Source organism: Poecilia reticulata, linkage group LG3 (assembly GCF_000633615.1).
Source record: "Poecilia reticulata strain Guanapo linkage group LG3, Guppy_female_1.0+MT, whole genome shotgun sequence".
Classification (NCBI taxonomy): domain Eukaryota; kingdom Metazoa; phylum Chordata; class Actinopteri; order Cyprinodontiformes; family Poeciliidae; genus Poecilia; species Poecilia reticulata.
The window spans coordinates 22,516,770-22,537,941 of NC_024333.1; the positions used below are offsets into that span (position 1 = coordinate 22,516,770).

General features: G+C 36.6%; 2 protein-coding genes across 2 annotated transcripts in view; both read left to right on the top strand.

Moving 5' to 3' along the window:
* Nucleotides 1-21,172, top strand: part of bbox1 (butyrobetaine (gamma), 2-oxoglutarate dioxygenase (gamma-butyrobetaine hydroxylase) 1) — a 57,773-nt gene that overhangs the window by 17,972 nt on the left and 18,629 nt on the right. The window contains exons 2-4 of the mRNA XM_008405679.2: nucleotides 14,196-14,289; nucleotides 16,345-16,777; nucleotides 19,108-19,222. Of these exons, the coding sequence (XP_008403901.1) occupies nucleotides 14,196-14,289; nucleotides 16,345-16,777; nucleotides 19,108-19,222 (642 nt within the window). The remainder of the gene's footprint in view (nucleotides 1-14,195; nucleotides 14,290-16,344; nucleotides 16,778-19,107; nucleotides 19,223-21,172) is intronic.
* On the top strand, nucleotides 7,466-10,397 carry fibinb (fin bud initiation factor b). Its single transcript, XM_008405678.2, has one exon. The coding sequence runs from the start codon at nucleotides 8,047-8,049 to the stop codon at nucleotides 8,668-8,670; it is 624 nt and encodes a 207-aa protein (XP_008403900.1). The 5' UTR covers nucleotides 7,466-8,046; the 3' UTR covers nucleotides 8,671-10,397.

The window sequence follows — 21,172 nt, forward strand, 5'->3', positions numbered from 1 at the left end:
TGCCGTATCCCATGTTGACTGAATGGTCAGCCAGCCTGCCTTATTAAATTAAGAGAAGCCGTTTTGATTCCTTTGAACATTGTAGCCTCTCTTCAAATTGTGCCTTTAACTAAAGGATGCAAATAAGCAAATGTTAGGGAACTCCTGGCAGGGAACTGTAAGTTCCCAGAATTTACAGCTGTAAAAAATGTAATTGAGTTTATGGTATCACACATATGCTAATTTAGGTGGAGATGAATTTGAATATGGCACATACAGTATTTATACAGCTAGATATGATGGCAATTAAAGACCTTAGTCAATAGCAATCCAACAAATTTCCCAGTTTCTGGCATAGAGATTATTTTGTTGATGATACATTATTTATTATTTTATTGATGCTAAAAAGAGAATGGGGCCGGCTTACATTATAAGCTTCTGCCTTCTGGACAATCCATTAAGCTCAATAATCACTGTATTCCAAATACAGGTTACAACTGTAAAATCAAAGCCATGTTGTTCGCACAGTACTATCTGGCAGTAAAGTTCTTCCAGTATGATCCCTGCAATGTGGAAAATATGCATCAACAGCCATCTTGGCTGCATTACTGCAGTCGTAAGCGTGCATACTTATGCAGCCACGTTTGTATCTTTCACAATTTTTCCCTTTCATAGATTTTATTTCCCTTTTATTTATGCAGAACATATGCCCTGTAAGGGTGGAAACATTCTTGGACAGATTCTTTTTTTTTTTTTATCAAAACAGATCTCTGCAAGGAGAGCTTGTATTTCAATGGGACAACTTGTACAAATAAGGATAAAAAAATGAAATAATTTATCGCAAGACAAAAACCTGACATTTCAGGTGATTAACTGTATGTCAGTGTTGGCTTTATCTATGTAAAAATAGTATATATTCTGCTTTTGTATATCTTAAAGTCCTGCCAAGTTAAAAAACTATATTTCAGTAAATTTTTTTGCCACAACTGTAAAGCATCCAGTGGATGAGTTTAAAATGTAGCCTCAAACTTCCCTGCTTCCTGCTTAAACACTTCTTGGTCATCATACCAGGTTTAGTTTCTCTTCAAATGCAGTTTACAAACTCCAAGGCTGCTAATTTACTCAAGTGGTTTCCTTGTTCTCCGAGTACTTAGTCATGAAAAGGTGGCATATTATGTTGTTAGACCTGGTCTAATTGTTTCTGCATGGGGTAAACTCATTCTGAGTTCACAAACATAATGACAGACTGCATTGTTTTTCAATTGCCTTCGTAAGTTTTGTGCCCCAGTTACTGCGAGTTTAATTCAGAAAAGGTTTAAACCACAAACTTCTGTCTTTTTTATTACATTTATATTTGATAGCCTAAACCAAAGTTCTGCATAGTTCTAAAGTGGAAGGAAAAGGACTTTCACATGTTTTAACAGATTAAAACCCAAAACTGCAGATTCTAATCGGTTTTCATGCAGCATTTCATTGTATTTGCTCCATCTGTCTTCCCATATCATTCACCATGTTTCAATACATGTTTAAATACTGAAAGCTTAAGACTTCCTGGCTGGACTTTAACCTTCTCGATACCTGCAAGGTTTAAAAAAAATGTTCTCCTAAAATGTTTTTCAGTAATTTAATTTAGTGAAGAACATGTTTTGCTTTGGGAACTCGGCTTACAAATGTTTTGCACAATGAGGTTTGTCTTAGATTTTTAAAGCTAATATTAGTTTTTTGTCCTAGGCTTTTGTTTGCATTTTATATTTGGTAATGTTACACTTTCTTTTGTCTTCTCTTACGACAAACCTGTCTCTAGTTCTGACACATCTGCATTGCTATAGTCATTTTCTTCTCAGAATTGTTCTTTTCTCAAATACCTCTTTATGTTTATTATCTGCATTAAGTGCTATTAGAAGTCTTCTATTTTCTTTCTATCTTGTATGTAATGCACTTTTGGGCTGAAATTTTCTGGATTCCCAGTCTCACCAAGACAGGTTGTTTACCTTATTTACCTTCCTCCTGAGTCCCAGTCTGCATTTGGGCTCTAATGCACACACAGCAAATGTCAATTTACAGAGTTCCACTAACATAATGCAATTCAGTGCTGCCCTAGTATCAACTGGTGCCAAAATCTGAAAATATCCCTTTGCCAACAATCAACTGAAGCACTCTTAGCCAAGCTGCTGAATCACTCTAAGTCAAGTTCAGTTTGAGAGACGTTTTGCAAACTGGGATTAAATCTAAGTATGGTCAATTTAAATGGAAGTTGAGGGCATTTTATTCCCTAATTAGTACATTTACAGTATGCATGGCAGCTTTTAAATGCACATTTCATCCCACATTCTGACATCAGTAGAGCACCTGTGAAAATTTATTGTTCTTTTGCCACAATAAGATGTTATCCCATGACTCCTATGCGAGTAGGAGTGAAAATTATTTATATGTAAATTTGCATACTTTTAGTTTTGGGTGCATATAGCCAAATACTTCCAATCAAAATAGCATTCCACCCTAAAGCCATGCTGTGACTTCATTTTCTATATTCCTTTTTTTAGTCTGACACCATATTAAATTTCTTCTGCAGCATAATGTCAAGAGGCAGGCGCTTGTTAGGCCTCTTCATGCCCCTTTGAGCTTGACATTATTCTCATTTCTTACCAAGAGGCGTGCTAAATTTTAAGAAAAGCAGAGAATTAATGACCAAGTCATTATTTCTATCCAAACAGGCAATTTTTACTGAGCCATTTTCTGTATAAAAAAAATGGTGCGATATCAAAATGCTGTTAATGCAATCTCCTGAAAACAAGTCAAACCCAGAAATGATGCTTCAAGTTAGTTTAAATTGCTAAAAGTACAGCACACTGTGGCTGACTCTGTCTGCAGGCAACCTGAAAAGGCAACGCACATCAGGAGGAACCCTGCCAGAAGCTGTCAGAACTTTCTAACACATCTCAGTACTTTAGATTAAACCCATAATTAGAAATCTACAGAAACCTGTGAGCTGCAGTGATACTGAGACAAAGCCCAAGTGATCGAATCACGTCAGGCGGTGTTGTTTTAGTTTTTCATGTTATTGAGGTCGGATACTGACAGAAGGAGGAATGAGAAATGTGGAATTTCTGCACATCGTCAATCACCCTGATACACATTGCAGACAGTGGTTTATGTAAGGCTTATGTAACATACTCACTCATGTTCCATTTGCCAATTTTAACCCTGCTTTCATAATCTGAGAGGCAATTTAAAAGAAAAGAGAGTATTTGTTATAATTAGTTTTAAATGCTCTATTACTGGAAATGGTACAATAAGAGCATAATAGAAATGCTGAACATGTGAAATTGAATTTTAGAGAAATCATATTTTGGATTTAATTTGTTTCAGAGTTGCCTTGTGGATGTGCTGGTGGCTTCATTATCTTCTCTTAACAAATCTTTTTAAAAATGAGCGGACAAGTTGCAGCACAAAGAAACAGAGGAACAGTTTGTCGTTGATTGATCAGTCTCGCTTTTGTAAAATTGCACACTTTTGTTAGCAAAATTGACGACTCTTAGAAAAGCCCAATTTAATTAAACTTGCAACATTAATTCTAAACAAAGAACAGTTGAGTTTTTGTCTGTAGAACAAAGGCTACGGATGCATACAGATGTATTTGGCTCACACATTTGAACAATTTTCATTAAAAAAAAAGGAAACAGGTGAAAACTTATGTAAACATTTTTGGCCTTTCAAATGTGTTAACGAATCAGCATATAGCCCTTTTTATACATAAACCTGTTAAGGGGTTTACTGTGGAATCTTAATGTGAAGAAATTCTTATTTGACTAATGAGAAAATGACTCTCAGATGACTCTTAGGTTACTTTAATGGCCTTTGAAAAACATCAACTAATACCCCTATTAGACTAATTGCCATTCTGCCTTTTGTTTTATTGCCTCATAAAGATATGCAGTTTAAGGAAGTTGGCCAAGCTATCACAAAAAAATCAATCTGCTTATATAGTTCACCCTTTGAAAAAACTAATGGCACAAACACTTCTTTTCTGTGCTTATTTTGTTCAAATACAAAACCTTATTCAGCTTTCCATGTACATGTTTCAGAGATGTCCTAAACTGGTGTACTGTATAGCCAAACAAGAAAAAACACACATGAAGCACAGTGATTTTTTTTTTTTTTATATGCAATTTTAATTCACATTTGTAGGTTTTACTTGTCTTCTGTACAGCTGCAGAAAATCCCTGAACTATATTTTTAGAACTCTACTAACCTTTTGGATAATTACGCAGCAGGAAAAGCAAATGCACAGAAACGGTTCATGAAGAAGACAAAGGCAAGCTGCAATAGACAGATTTTATGTTGAGGCACCAATTATATATCCTACAGACGGCTGCAAACAACCACATCATCTGTTATGACTGCAAAGAATGATCGCCATGCAGAAATATCAGTGTTAGTCCAGTCAAACTAGCTAGTTTCAACATAATTGCACATGATTAGAGGTAGCGTGAGATTAACCACCAGATTTGCATAAGTCACAAAATGCGTACTATGAAGCAGTCAATTTGTATGGCTAATGTTCCAGTGGTAGAAGCTAGAGCAGTCTAAATTTATGTTTACGTGTGACAAACAAGTGGAGAAAGCAATAATAGTTGTGAAGACTGACCATGATGACACTCGGTATCCGTTATGGCTCATGGATCATTACTGTCATATTCTGACTCAAACATAGACGCAGACGAGGTCTCCATCTTGCAAAAGCTCATCTAACTGGATGAAAATGTTTTAGAATGCAGAAAGAAATCCGTTAAAAGCCTATTATCCAGCACGGTGTTCACAAAAGCCAATAAATCACCTTGATCTCTGTGTTTACAACTATTCTGGCAATCCATGGATTGCCAGAATAGTTGTAAATCCATTAACTTGCCATTGGATCCCCTCAGACATGGGTTGATTTTCACTATGCAAAAACTACATATTTTGTTGTAATCCTGTAATAAAAAATTATGATTTTTATATCTCTATTGTTTCTTCATTCTATTGATGATCCATTAACAACAATATCAGCCACTTTCTAAAAAGTGATTAATAGATCAAGTTGTTTAGAGATAATTTCCTCTTGTTAAAAGTTCAAACAGAAAAATACTAATTTTCTATGGGAAAGGGATAGAATTGGGTATTTCCAAAGATTATAACCATATGCTTACCATGTGAAAGTCTTTCTTCTCAAACCTAACTCCTGCATGTCAAAACTCTGAATAATCACCCCTGCAGTGGAAAGAATGAGAGCAGTATTCCTCAGCAGGGGTAGGCGATCTAATGATGTCTGCTGTTTCCTCGGGAAAAATATGCACACACTCTGTGACACTGTGGGTCTAAGACATTAGATCACTCTTAGCATGTTAGTGCATGAACTCATCATGTCAAAAATCTAAGTGGTTCTTTCTTCACTGCATTTTTCTCCAGTAGCTAACTGGAGAAGGTTGACCCTGTTATTAAATTGGTTTCAATTTCAGACTTCTAACTTTACTGGCAGAAATTTTAAATACAAAAACATTTCTCATTGTATTTCTATTGCACCCAAATTAGTAGCTTTGGGAATAGAGAAGTAAATATTTAAATATATTACAGGTCTAGCCTGTATACATTTGGAGTTCCCGTCACTCACTGTGTTGTGTACTTTTGCTTCTTTTGAACTAAACTTGACATCCTATTACATTGCTAACAAATTACACAGACATACAGAACTCTTTACAGCAGTTTCTGATGACATTTCACTAAATGATAAACATAAAAATTCTAATTTCAACAGCTGCTCATGAGATCAAATCACTACATTGTGCAATCAAGAACTGGACATGAAACCTTGAAATTTCTACACCTCTCTTCTGAGCCACAGCTGTCCCGCATTTTCACAGAGACAAACGTTTTACTCTGGGCACGCTGCATTTGAGAGAGCGCTCTCATTATAGTTTATCTGTAGATGTCAAAATGTAATACCCTTCCAATTATCCATACAAGTTTGAATGTTGGTGATAAACTGGGGCATTTTGTGTTCCCTTTCAGGACAGAAGAAGCCATTCTTTCATAAGCTAAATAAATGTCTTGAGTAATCCTCTTGGATTTACCAGAAAATGCATCGTCACTGAGAAAAAAACAGGACTGTTTCTAAAGCTCCTAAAGCTTTTTTTTTAAATATGTGATCCTAACAAAGAAGAGCAGATAACATTTTTGTACTTTAAAAAACCCCATCATTCATTATAAAGTTAATAAAACCGGGTCATACTTGAACTTCTGCCCTAATATATTCTGAATACTAAAGGTAAGCAAATATATTTTATGTTGACGTATTATTTCTTAATACATTTATGCTTTGCACTTACTTTTTATGATACAAGAACTTAAGTGGCTTTTACACTTGAGTTAAAATTTAGGGGTTTTAAATTTCATGTTTATTCTGTCACAATATTTTTTTGTAAACTAATCTGAAGAGAGAAGTATAGTGACCATGTTTTTGCTAATTCTAAAAAAAGACTATTTCATTACCTGTAAGAGGTCTTCATGTCTGACCCATTCTTGATGCATCCTTTGCCTCTGATGACCTTTATCATTTTGACTTTCTGCAGGTTGCTTTGGTACCAGCCTGGTGCTATTGCACCACCACTTATGCATCTGTGTTGTTCGTTCTAACAGGCCAGCTTGTTGTAAACCGCATCATTTACATACCCATCTTTTATTTGCCTCCGCACCAAATTACACTCAAATTAAACAATTCCTTCTGGGTACTGAGCTGTTTTATACATTGGCATTGCAATAGTTGATGAACTTAAACAAAGAAGGATCATTAAGGAGTTCTTAAAGTACACACTACAATGTCCTTCCACAATAAAAAAAAAGAAGTCATTTTTCTAGATTGCCAGCTGATGAGTTCCACCCTCAACAAGAAATCTACTGGGCATCATCCTGTTTGCACAAATACTAAGTATTGTTTCATGATTATTTTATGATTTACCATAAAACCATATAGAAAAATTAAGTTATCAATTATAGTAATTACAACTTTATTTATTTTTAGATTAATTATACACAGACATAACTAGAGGCAACAGCCAGGAGAGCGTGTTTTATTTAAGAGTAAAGAGTCAATATACTTTATGGAAAATTCCTATGAATTATACTGGCGTTTGTGGTTACAAGGTTCAAGGGAGGGGTGTGAATACTATTGCAAGGATTTGCAGTTATTTTATGAATAGTGCTAATATTTTTTTATAAAGTTATCCGGTGTGCTGTTATTTAGCAATATAAATCAATGCTTTTATTTATACCGACAATACTGTGACTATTGGGATTTATTTATTTTTATTTTTAATGTAATAAGATTTACCACACTGCAAATATTTCAGTCAAATGTCATTTGCTATTAAAAAAGTATAACATTTTTAAATGTGTGCGCCTGGACTGTAATTACAGGTCTGGTTTACAAAAGGGCATTTCAGGTTTATATGTGGTCACTTGTATATTTCTCAGGAGTGTAATAATCTTGAACCATATACGCCAACTTGCAACGGATGTGCGAATTAACACAAACTTGGTCTTGGTTCTGGTTTGAGCGAGGTTTTTTTTTACTGGCCGGCCCCGGTGGCAGTCTGGACCAGACTGAATGCAGCCTTTTGAAAATGACGGAGGGGCTGTAATTTGAGAGTAGCACAGAGGTATTATTAGTCAAAAACTGAAGCGCGGCACTTGAGACGTCCAGATGTTGCGTTTGAGGCACCAGGCAGAGTCGGGACTACAGCCACGCCGAGGAAAACTTTTTTTTACTCACCGCTCTCCTGCTCGCCAACGGTGATGCAAGCTGTCCAGCTGGGTTAAAGAACGAAAAAGAGAAGCCGTGAAACAATTTCACGCCACTTTTTTGGTTTGTTTGGAGAGGCGGACGCTGAAACTACGGCCAAACTTCAAGTAACTGCGCAGTTTGGAACCTGTTTGCAGAGTTTGCGCTGAAATGAAATAGCCTTTAAAACTGCATTTTAGCAAGTATTAAAACCTTTTTTTTTTTTTTTCACCCTGCAGCAAGTTTGCATCATGGCTTTTGTTCACTTGCTCTTAAGTGCCTGGATGTTGTTACAGCCAGCGTGCGGAGCTTTTTACCGGGGACCATTACATCCGGAGATGTCTAATGGCACTTTTCATCATTATTTTGTCCCGGATGGCGAATATGAGGACAACGACGACCCAGAGCAGTGTCAAATGCTTTTTAAGATGACCGACGAGCGAAAGTGCAGTCTGGACGAGGACCAAGACTCTGTCATAAGGGACGACTTCACCCTCGTCAAGCGGCAGATCGAGGACTCGGCGCGGGTGCTGGAGGGGATCGGGAAGAGCATCTCCTACGACCTGGACGGAGAGGACAGCTACGGGATGTATCTGCGCAGGGAGACGGCCCAGATCGGCGAGGCGTTCACAAACTCGGAGAAATCTCTGCTGGAGCTGGAGGTGAAGTTCAAGCAGAGCCAGGAGAGCGAGCTGAAGGAGGAGCACCGGCTCAGTGACGACTTCCTCACCATGATCGTGCACACACGGGACGCCCTGAAGGAGACCCTGGACATCTCCCTGGGCCTGAAGGACAAACACGAGTTGCTGTCTCTGATCATCCGCAGCCACGGAACGAGACTGAGCAGACTGAAGAACGAGTACCTCAAATTCTAATAGGAAAATAATCCCTTCAAACTTCCCATTACATCACTTTAAATATTGTTTTTATTGTGGAGTGTGACCAGGGCCGGATTTAGGATAATGCCGGCCCCTGGGCTAAATCCTCTTTTGGTGCCTAATCTCACATAATTAATAATTTGCTGCAATTATTTAGGTATTGCAAATGTATTGTTTTTTTTTTCTTTTCTTAAAATATAAATATATTTACAGTAGATAATTGGCCAGTGTAGCTTGGAATGATTGACAGTTATAGTTTTCACAGTGAGTGCAAATAAATATGTAGAAAGTATTCATTTCAAAGTCCCCAAATTGGAAAACAATTTTTAAATTTGTGTGAAATGTGTATACATTCAATGCAAAAATGGGTCCCGCCACTTGTCAGAATTAGTTTTGCAGTCAGTTTAATTAAATAAATTGTTTTAAATATGAAAAAATAATAAACTGAATTAGTATGTGTAATTATGCACCTGAAAGAAAAGTCACTAGTAACTTTGCTGATAGTAAGAGAGTCTTGGAGATGAAAAAATAATCTGGGCATACAGCTCTCTTCATAAGAGTAATTGAAAATTGAAAAATATTTATTTTTACTTTACTGAACTGGATTGTAACCACAATGAACAATGAATTATTCACATTTTTATAAGCTGTCAAGTGCCATCATGTTTTGTTTTGGGGGGTTTTCTCAGTATTTGTAAATATTGGGGATACAATTTTTTTTTGCCACATGGAAAAATCTTAATGGATCAAACTACCGGCTATCCTGGCAAGACAGCCTAACTACCTAGCAGATCGTAAATAATAGTTAGATGACAAAACAAGATACATCCTCATATTTCACGTTTAATTTTAATTATCTAAATTGAAACTAGCTAATGGTTTGCACACACACAAAATATGTAAACACTAAATGAGACACGGGTAGCTGTATTTCCCTTGTATATTCCCTAGATGTCAAATATTGTCATGCTGGCAATGCTGGATGGATGGATGGATGGATGGATGGATGGAATTAGAGCTAGAGGCTTTGACTTTCAAAACATGAGATTTAAGTAAGTTTTTAATATGTTTTGCAGATTTATATAATACTAGAATTAAAATCTGATCACATCCCCAGTTTATAGTGTCTGCACCATGTCCTGAATGCCTTGTGCCTGCTTTGGTTTTGCCTTTGAATAATCTATATTTAGCAGTGAAATAGCTGACCATAGTCAGGGAGAAAGATCCTATAAAAAAGTAACAATATTTGTGTCTCTTTGACCCTCTTGAAGAATGTTTTTCTGAGAAAATCAAAGAATGTTTACATGTGCATCGACGCATCAGTTGTAATTTTTCTCTGGCTTTGTTTTATTGGCTTGCAAATGTTGCACAATTTTTACTGTCTGAGTGCTAAAGGTTGTGACTTCTGTTTTAAAGTGGGTGGTGCCCCTTGCTGTGCTGTTTTGTACAAGGAGTGTAGTCTTGTAAAATATACAGGTTATTATTAAAAGTAAATACTGTGAGTACCTTTATAACAGAATACCTTAATCTGTACTAGTGTTTATGCATTTCTTTTTCAACTCAAGGAACACGCATATCTGTGTTTATGTTTTTGGTGTAATACTTTGACAGACAAGACTGCAGGCAGCACTCATGTACTTTTGAGTTTAAGGAATAATCTGTATGACAACATACTTAATCGACTGTATTGTGACTTTTAAAATAAAGTAATTAAGTACAACGGGGCTGCTGAGTTGCAACATGAATCAAAGCATTTTTCCCAGCATTCTTATTTTTATCCATTAGTTTGTAATGTCACTATGATACGCAAGATTTTCATTACCAGTGAGGTCCTGTGGCGCATGGGGGACCCTGTGATGTAGCTGTGGCACACACATAATTTATAGTATACAAAATATTGCCACATGGTTGAAAATGACAGAGTTCCTAGCATGTTTGCTTAACAAGACTTTGAGGTCTGCTAAGAATTATATTCTCAGGCCCTGGCCTAATTACATGTACTTTGAAGAGAGAAGCTGCTTACTGGTATTTATGGGGAACGAAGTTGTAAGGGGTGTGTGTTTTAGGTGCTGCGGTCGGCCTTACAAACAGCCTGTTTGTTCTCATCCAGCGAGCTCCAATCTACTATTTGTTTGTTTATTTTAACCGTGGTTCAGTCTTTGAAGGTCACAGATAATGTTGCATAAACGCTCTGACACTTTGAGGCAAAGGAATTAAAATGTCATAACTACATAATGTTAAATACCAGGGGTTGTAAATTATGTAACGGTTCAGTTTCGCTCACAAAGACTTTGTGCCAACCGATTACACAAAGGCGTGTAACATACAGCTCAGGAACCTTTAACCTGATTTCTATGTCTCTGCAGCAAAGGGAAGACACCAGTTTTCTTATTAAAATTTAAATAGACAATGTGTACCATGTAGTGAAAAATCTAAGAAATACTACAAAACAATTAGCTTTATTCCAAAGTGAAGATGTTGCTTAAATTTATATCCAATACTGATAATACTATGTAATTTAGCATTTATCATCGGAAGGCAGAATTTACTTTGCTCAAATCAATTATTTAGTAAAGCGTTTTGTGTTGAGTTAAATTAAATTTACAGGAAGTAGCTAAAATTTGTTAATGTAGGTGCATTCTTCCATGGTCTCACTAAATTTATTCCAAATAATATTTTGCTGCTATTTTACAGATAAAACTTATTTAATTTTGCAGGAGCTTAAGGCAGTAAATTTTTATTATGTCAATGCACTTGGCAGATATTACACTTCAACCCAATGACTCCACGTCTGTTATTCAACACACCTACCTGCTGCAAGGTGAGTGAGTTGCAACCATTATTACTCAGCCTTTGAAAATGATCTCTGCTCCATAATGATTCTAGCAGCTATCTGTTACCCTGGGTTAATTATTGCAAAAGGATGCTTTTAAAGCTCGGATGTGAGCGTATACCATTTAGATAAACGACCGTGCTCCTGCGGTTCCTGGAACAGATCATCCCTGCACCTTCAGGAAAACAAGGAAAAAATAAGAGACGAGAGGTAAGACTGAATACTTAAAAGTTAATATTTAATCTCCATGCTTATGAGTTTTAGCATTCAAGTTGTATTATTGTGAGATATTAATCCAAAATGTTAAATACCTATAGAATTCTTATGAATATTGAAAAAGTAAACATTGTTCAAACTTAATAAAACTATGGAAAAAATGTTGCAGCCTCAAAATGAATAACTTATTGACAGCACCAGCATACTGATGTTAGATTGCAACAACCACAGTTAGACAAAATATTTATTTGCAAAAACAAAAAGCACTTAATTTTAAATATTTTTGCTTCAAATAATCTTGAAATACATTTCTAGCAATATGAAAGTAAGCTGGCAAACTGTCAAAACTGGAATAAACTGCATTTATGCTACAAAGTATTGTTGCTCTCTCCTTTCAGTGATGAGTTTGTGCTTCACTGAGAATTTTTGTCTCCTTTAGTGGCAGTGAGGCAACTGTTGTAACCAAGCCCTTCTCCAGGTTCAGTCTGCGTCTTTGCTTTGTTTTGACCACAGCCACTGGAGAAACTGGGGTCTAACATAAATATCTGAAGGCAAATGGAAGACATGGCTCCACAGCTTTCTCTGTCATGTTACAGGAGGGTGTTCCTTTTCACACACAATCCACTGTCATGTGGCATGAACAGGAGTTGGTCAAACCATCTTGACATTGGGAATAATTGATTATTTACATTTTCATTTTAGAATAATAAAGCTAGGGGTTGCTGTGGCGGCTCGGAGGTAAAGCACAGCCCTCATATGAAGGCCCTAGACCTCGACGCGGCAGTTACAGGCTCCAGTCCCGATCTGATGACCCTTATCGCATGTCTTCCCCTTCTGTCATTTCCAAACTTCCTGCCTAATGGCTCTCAAATGAAGGCTGCTAGAGCCAATAAAGAGCAATGAAACTGAACAATCTACAATTTTTTACATGGGTACTATTTTTTTTTTTAACACAAAAAAAGTACTCCTTGGAATTCCTTCAAATACTTTCATTTGAGAGTCAGTCAGCTAGGCATCTTTAGAGGGGAAATCTTTGCTCCCAATTTTTAAAGAGCAAAGAGTAAAATGGGGTTGAATACTTTTACAATGTACTGCAACTTCTATTTCTTGGTTATTTTAGTTTAGTTTCCGCTTCATAATTGTGGCCTCTTGTTTTATTGTTAATTTTATTATTTAATACGCCATTTCTAGTTGGTTATGTCCCACTTCGTCATTTTAGGTTAAGTTACCTATTATTTTAATTCGCGTCTTGTTTGATGTCTTTTTTTTTTTCCAAGAAAACTTAACATAACACTTATGTCCTTGGACAGTGGGAACATACAAACTCCAGCAGAAAGACCCAAATTCAGGATTTGAACTAACGACCTTCTTCCTGCAATACAACAGTGTTGTACTGTACAACTGTACCACCCAATTGCAATTTGTTTTCTTGTAAGCCTTGTACCAGCTCACTCCTCTCAACAGCCTTTTTGATGCAGAACAATAAAACATGTTCTGTTGCCTTTTTCAAAGACAGCCACATTTCTCTTGTAATCTGAATATGGTTATTTCTTCCCGTTTTCCTCATTATGGGGACTTATTATGAATGTTATAAAGCCACCTGTTTTTCTTTCCCATTGTATCTCCAATCTCCTCCTGACCTTTTGTGTAATTACTGGTTTAATTAATTTCTTCTTTACTAAATGGCATCATTATATCAATTTGACTACTATTTGTAGCATGTTTTTCATATTTGTCTGCCTGCTTGTTTCCTTTTAGTTCTTCAAGCGAAGGTATACAGTAATTATTAAAATAACTTTTAATCTCATCGCTTAAATTTTTTATGGTTGAATTTACAATAATATGAGTGGCATGCTGTCTGAATTTTTGGTTTCAATGAATATATTGATGAACTATAATTAGATAAAACGAACCTCTTCGGGTAAAGACTTCCTCAATTCATCCCGCAGCTAAGACATTTGTCCTTTGAGCGGTGAGATTTCTGATCAGTTACAGTTAGTAGCACTGTTGCCTTGCAACAAGAAGGTTCTAGATTCAAATCCCAGCCTAGTATCTTTCTGCATGAAGTTTGCATGGCTTCTCTCTGGTCATGCCAAAAATGACTATCTGCTCTTCTTTCAATTAACATAGGTGGAGCTGGTGCCACAGGTTACATAATATTTTTTCTTATAGTTATGTTTAAACCTCTTTTTTTATGAATCAAGATTAAAAGACAGAGCTAGGTAGCCTAGCTAAGCCTAGTTAAATAATTATAGGGATGGCAAGAATTTGCTGATTAGGATAATGCATTTGAAATTAAAACCTTGCTTTGATTCTTTGAAGCCACCCTATGTGGGGAAATTAATATTGTTTAAAACATAATTTCAGTTTGAAGGCAGGTTCAGTTGGTTTATCAGCTGGATGTGTGTCTGAGAATAGAAAGTAGAGCAAAGTTTACACACATGCTATGATTGTCTTGTCCCTGACCAGACAGGCAGGCACGGCCGACCTTTCACCTACTTCCCCTCTCAAGCTAACAGCTGCTGCGTTGCTAAAGACAACAACCGGTCGGCGTTTACAAAATACAGGTAACGTTTGTTATTGGCGACAATTTTAGTGTTTTTACTGTTTATTTGTCAGTGCCGCTTGAATTCATAAACCTTGGCTTAAGTCGGTAAATAAGCCCTCAGGGAAAATAGGGGGAGTGTTTGTTTCGCTTATGGCTTTTTAAACTGGATTCCGGATGTAGCTTTAAAAACCTGCTTCATGCTAACAGCCTTATTGATAGCTCAGTCTTTTAAGCCAGCAGCTGGAGGCTATATGTGGGATTTCTAGTGAGGCTGTTTTCAAGTTGAATGTCGGTGAACTCTACGATATAAGCCGTGTGTATGTTGTCAAACACCGAGTCACGTGCGGTGTAATAGTTGCATTGTATTAAAATATACTCATGTTTTTGAACATTATCTGTAATTTGATCCCTAATGAATTGAAAGTTATTTTATCAAACCTATTAAAGGCTAATAACTGATGTATGACCAGGGATTGTTTGTTTTTCGCTGAACTAAACTTTCAGTTTCATGAAGAGACGAGACTCAACACATCTGATTCAAATGGATGCCATGCTGAGGAATTAGTTCAGAATTGCAGAATAGAATAGAAAAAAATAACCTTTATTGTCCCTCAGTAGGGAAATTTAGGTATTACAGCAGCAAAGTGACAGGCAAGTTCAAGCATTTAGATGTACACAAAAACATAAGAATAGAGCCACAAATAATATACTGTGCAGTAAGAGCAAATTTACGTCATAAGAAAATACTGTACAGTTAATTTGCAACTGAGGAGAAAAAATTCAAAAATGTGCATTTGTGCATCAATGAAAGATTCCATTTACAAGAATAGGGGAAAACAATGTTATTTGAAATGTTATTTGAAATGAGAACAACTGTACAAGTAACAGTTTGGAGTAGAATTTGTTAGCAGTGATAGCTAGAGTCTTAACTGCTGGAAGGTAGTAGTAGTATGCTACAAACACTCCTCTGTGCACCAGCAATATTTCTCAACACTGTTTCCCAGGTCCCACACCCCTTCATGTTTTAATTCTGCACAGTTGATTCAAATGATTGTTACCTCTACAGCACACTATCAAAGACTCTGTTAATCACTGTTACGACTGGCTCAAGGTCATAACAAAACGGGAGACCATGCAGGGGTTAAAGTGTAGAACAATGAATATTTATTAACAAAACCAACAATGGATTGTGGATATCAGTATCAGTGGTGTAATGCAAATGCTTGGATGTGTTGTACGAGTGCATATGGAAGTGTTGAAGTGCCAAAACAAAGACATTTGCAAAGGTGCAAAAAGGAGGGGAGCTGAGACCTGGCAACAAAACACCTCAAGCGGCAAAGTTGACGCCGAAGGCGACCCAGAAGACGGAGACAGCCAGGTTTAAGTACTCTGCACTCCCAATCAACCTGATCAGCAGCACCTGTAAAGGGGAGGAGCACAAGGACAGACAAAAGCAACACCTGCAGCCCAGCCCTTAAGGCCCAGGGCCGTAACAATCACCCATTCATTTAGTTCACGTGTATGTGGCAGTAGGGAACGCCTAAAACGTGTAGGACAGGTCCTGCCGGCTAAGGTTGGGAAACCCTGATATAGAGCAGGTGTGTCCACCTCCAGGCCCCAGGAGCTTGGTAATGAACAATCATTTGACTGAAGTGTTGCAACCTAAAGCATGCAGGATACTGGTTATTGAGGACAGGTGTTGGACGCATCTTATATACAGGATTTGATACAAATTATTAAAAAATTTACATTTTGACAAGTTACAACCACAAACCTTACGATTAAATTAAACACATGTAGACTCTTACTAATTTAATTCGAAGACTTATGGAGCCAAATGATAGCTGTGGATATTATTTATGGACATCAGAGTAAAGGGTGGGCGGTGCATAAAGGAATCCATGCTTTTTAGATTTTTATAAAGAAATGTTGAAAATAACATACATTTGCATACTTGATTATGTAAAGGCAGACTAATTCCTATCAGGTTAGGTTTTGTTTGCTTTTGTGTTTTTTACATTAAAGTAGACTTGAATAATTCTCATAATTTCTTTCTCCTTCTAAATTTTTTTAGTACTGGTGATAAAGCTTGGGAAGAGCATTCAGAAATGTGGATGAGTACACTTGCACGTTTTACTCGTCCCGTTTTTCAAAGGAGCCCGTATCCAGTGGTCTGCAAGGCAATGAAAGCTTGCTGTAGGATTGAGCTGCCTGCTCCAAGTTTCTACATGACTCCAGTACATTTTCGCAGACATCAAACCCTTGGTTCTGCCTCCATGCCTGTGGCTGCTCACTCAATGAGACATGTCCGTGCTCTGGAGGAGGAGAGGCTGATGGCGGTAGAATGGGAAGATGGAGGCCAAAGCTTGTACCCATTCACCTGGCTGAGAGACAACTGCCAGTGTCCGCGCTGCACCCTGCAGTCAGCTGAGGCCCGCTTGCTGTTGATGGCTGATCTTGATATCCACACCGGAATGGATTCTGTGGAGGTTACCAAAGATGGCAAGGTTAGTTGTTACCTTTATCTCGCCTATTTCCTATGGTTGATTACTCGCGCCAATACTTTGTTGCAAAAACATAAATATTGTTTGTTTTTACATAAACAATATTTATGTTTATGCAAACATAAATAATTGTTTATATTCTTAAGCTCTTTACATTGTGTGTGTCAGCCCAGTATTGAGTAAATGGGATCTTGTGTTCCTTTGATTTTGGGTCAGTTTCAAAAGGTTGTACAGCTTAGCAGTACAGCTATTTGTAAGAAGCAAACAAGCACTGGTTTTGTTCATTGTTGACTTTGTTCTTAGCCAATAAAGTCAATAATGAACAAGTAATGAACAAGAAATTTTAATTTCTGCAGCTGTGATATTTCATACGTATTTCTGGTAAAGGAGAAAGTGGCTGCACATGTAACATAACCCTGCCTGGCAAAAGAAAAGTCACCACCTGGATTTAATTGAGCAAATAGGTACAAGCCTCCAATTGGTTTGTTACTGGATGATTATCTTTCACTTGGCAACAAGTTACTTATCCCCAACCAATGCAATGGGCTGCTCCTCACTCCTTAACCATGCTGAGACACGCATGCTGTGGTTGTGGAAAAGATGCTAGTCTGTTTAAGAAGGAACAAATCATTGGCATGATTTGTTCCTAGCTGAAAAAAAAACATCTAAGGATATTGCAGAAAACATAAAACTTTAGTTAAGAACTCTGCAATGAATTAATAAAAACTGAAAGGAAAGAGGAAAACCATGAACTTGGAGGAAGAAATGTGGTCAGAATAAAACCCCAGAATGATTGTGGTTGAAGATCACTTAAACATTTGAAATCAAATTGAAAAAAAAACAACAACAACAGTGGAACTCAGGACTTTAATTGTAAAAATAAGAGCATTTCCACACACACAAAACAAAAGGAGATCAAAGGTTTGAGGCTGAAAGACTGTGTAGCCAGAAGAAAACCACTAATCAGTGAGGTTAACCAAGGACAAATGTTTTAATTTGAAAGGTACCATAACAAATGGACTCTGAGCAATGGAAGACGGTCAAGTGGTGATGAGTCTACAAGTACCCTGTGATGGCTTTTTGCAATGGTCAGACTCTCCCATCATCAATATAAGATCTTGGTGAAAAAAATAAAGCAACATTATATGAAAGCAAATCTTCCATACAGAAGCTTAATGAAACAATGCCGCTGCGAATACATGCCGTAATCTAAGCTGAAGGTGATGAAATATTAGTGTATTTGACATTTTTTGTAGGTTATGTGTTTTTTTTTTATTTGACTGGTTGAGGTTTTTTGGTGGTCGAACCTTTTGCCTCTAAATTTAGATCATGAGTGATTAGTTTAATCCTTTGAAATTTAACAAAGCCAGCAAAATGTTTTCATTTTGGTGGCTTACCTCAATTTATTTTTTCGATACACAAGGGACACTAGAAACTGTTTATTGCTTATGGTAATATCATATTACCGTGATATTACCATATGTTTAATCCTTTATAAAACTGGTGTATGTTTAAGTGCCCACATTTTCTTTTTAAAATATGTATTTATTTTGTATTAGAGCAGTTGTCCCTATGAAATGTACCTAAGTATATAAACTAGATTATTATTTGCTTTTGTATTTCTACTAGTGATGTGTGTTAAATTATATGCACACAACTTTGTGCTTAGGTACGGAAAAATCCTTTGCCAGGATGAGAATCACTGACCTCTGAGTGCAGCTGCCTTATGATGAAGTGCTGAGGTCAAAAAGGGAGATGATCTAATTTTGGCATGCTCACCATGAACCTTAGGTCCTCCAACAGAATCACCTCTGAGCTGCTTCTCCCTAAGGATTCAGCTCCTGAAGTGGGACACAGCTTTAAGCAGATTCAGTTTTGACTGTTCCAACCATCCAGGAGAGTCATCCTCAGATGTTTTTTGCCTTTGTTATGTAAATTGACTAAAATAACCCCGGTATAACTTTATGTTTGCACTGTACTTACTGTTCTTGAATTCCTTGAAAAGGTCATTCTTGCTTTTAGTTATTTAAAAATACTGAAACTCTGACTTCATCAAGTGCCTTTAAATGCATTTTAGTTGAACATAGTCAAAAAGTACATCATCATAATAAAAGATATATTTTTAAATATGTTTCTCCATTTGTGGATTAAACCATTTTTTTGAATTTCTAAAAGTAGATGTTAATAAAAGAAAACCTACAGTGGGTCAAAAACTGTTTATTTGTTCAAAAAAACCAATGCTTTCTTTGTTAACATGTTTCGACATCAAAATATGAAGAGTTGAAAACAGGGAATGTTTTGATGAGAATCAGTATGTAGTTATGTTTCCTCAGGTTTCCATTGTGTGGCCCGACCAGCACATGAGTGTGTTTGATGCAGAGTGGCTGAAGAAACGCTGTTTTTCTGATGCTGCCAGACAAGTAATGCAGGAGGAGCTGTTCCTCAATGGTGAGTTTATCTTCATCTTTTCTGTTCAAAATATGTTTTTCTGTGTTTTAGAACTCAGCTTGTTGTAGATCCCTTTGATATAATATTTTTTTCTGGTGTAGGAAGCACTTATCAAGTAATCTTTTCAACAAAAATGTTACAAAATAAAAGTAGAGGTAGAATTTGTCTCTGAGTTGTTTGAGACCATCCCACAAAGTCAACAGTAAAGTCCTTTTATTTTATAGGCCATAAAATAGGAAAGACTGTGTAAAAACAGAAGTTTGAGATACTAGTTATGGTAAGAGAAACAGATTTGTTTAGACATTCACATATGAAAAATGAACCGTTACCTCTTTGGCCATGTAAAGTGACTTTAATGAACAGAGTGCATTTGATGATCACTAAACATGTGTCATGTTAACTATAGACAGTGTATTGTTTAAAAACAACACATAAGGTGTCAGCACTATTAATATTAAAGTATTAGCATTAAAGCACAAAGTCATGAATGTTTTTCTCAGTTGAAACTGGAGGATACCATGTCACGAGCCACATAGTTATTCCAATAATAGTCAACGGTGATATTGTAGAAAGAGACTTTTGTCTTTTTGGACTTTAATATAATTGTCTTTCTATGGAAAATAACCCAGTGAAACTCATTTAAGCTTTGCTTTAATTCAGCAGTTAAATGTAAGAAACATTGGGCATTAAACATGTGTTACTGATTCCTTAACAGAGATAGTTTTCAATCCTACTTAAATAAAAGGGATTAAATGGTCCCATAACTTTGAAATAAAGTGCCTCAAATAATAAACTGGTATTGGTGTGTTCACTGATCACTGAAAAAGTGGGAGTCTTCAGGTTAGCTGTGTTTAACAAATGGCAAATTACCAGTTTTTATTTGCTGACCTGGCAACCGCCAACCTGAACCAACTGAGGGAAACCTGTTCAACAGAAGTTGTGCTCAGTGTTGCTTTCCACATATTTAAATTAATCTGTATTGACACAATAGAGCAAAATTTGTGACCAGAGACCAACAGCAGGGACAGTGATGCAGACTCTTCACAGGTAAAGAGCGATTTTAACTTGCCGAGAAAAACCGCATTTATTGCAAGCAGAAAGCAGGCAGTTGTCAGGACAGGGTTTTTACAGATGTTTCAGAATTACGCTCATTCACACTTCAAAACATTTCTGTCTGAATTATAGGTAGCTTAGAGAGAAGGCCATGTGTAGTTTCTATTTATTTATTTCACTTTTTATTTCACCCTTTTACCTTGTCAATTCCTTTCCATTTTGTGTGCAGAGTAATAATTTAGTTACAGGAATGATATTTTGCTGAACATTTCATGTTCAGTGTTGCCATTTGGCACTTAATGATCTGGCTACTTCCCCTGAAGATGTTCGAGGCTAAAGGGCAGCTAAAGCTTTAGATTTTTTATTATATAGTTTAAAGAACTAAAGTCGGTCTCCTGGTGCTGAGCTGTTGCCGTTAGTGATTATGTGCGTTTTTAGCCACTAAGGAGAGTTGCGGTTTGATGTGAGAGGATGACAAATCACTCAATGGACCTCTGAAAAATTTGTTCCCCCCACTCCTGATATGATTTTTATGCCTCTAACAGGAAAACTGCATCAGTTTTTCACAATTTATGCCTGGTACTAAAATGGTCATAAGGATGCTAATTACTTCAAAGTATGCATTAACACAGGACTGCATGAAAACTTCTGTGCCTGTACTTACTCTTTATTTAAGACTTTGTAAACACCAGATAACATGTTAATATTTCCTGGTTTGATGAATATTGCACAAGCTTGCACTCGTACAACTTCCACGAAGAGAAATTTTTTAAACGCCACAATGTATATCTTTTAATAATTGTCGTTCAGACGGACAGGATGTTAGATGAAGAATAATTTGAAGGTCCTTCTGGTGTCAGACCCAGTCACAATTTATATTATTTTGTAAAGTATGCT

What these genes read in the sequence shown, in the direction of transcription:
- fibinb (XM_008405678.2), top strand. Translation starts at nt 8,047, where the DNA reads ATGGCTTTTGTTCACTTGCTCTTAAGTGCCTGGATGTTGTTACAGCCA.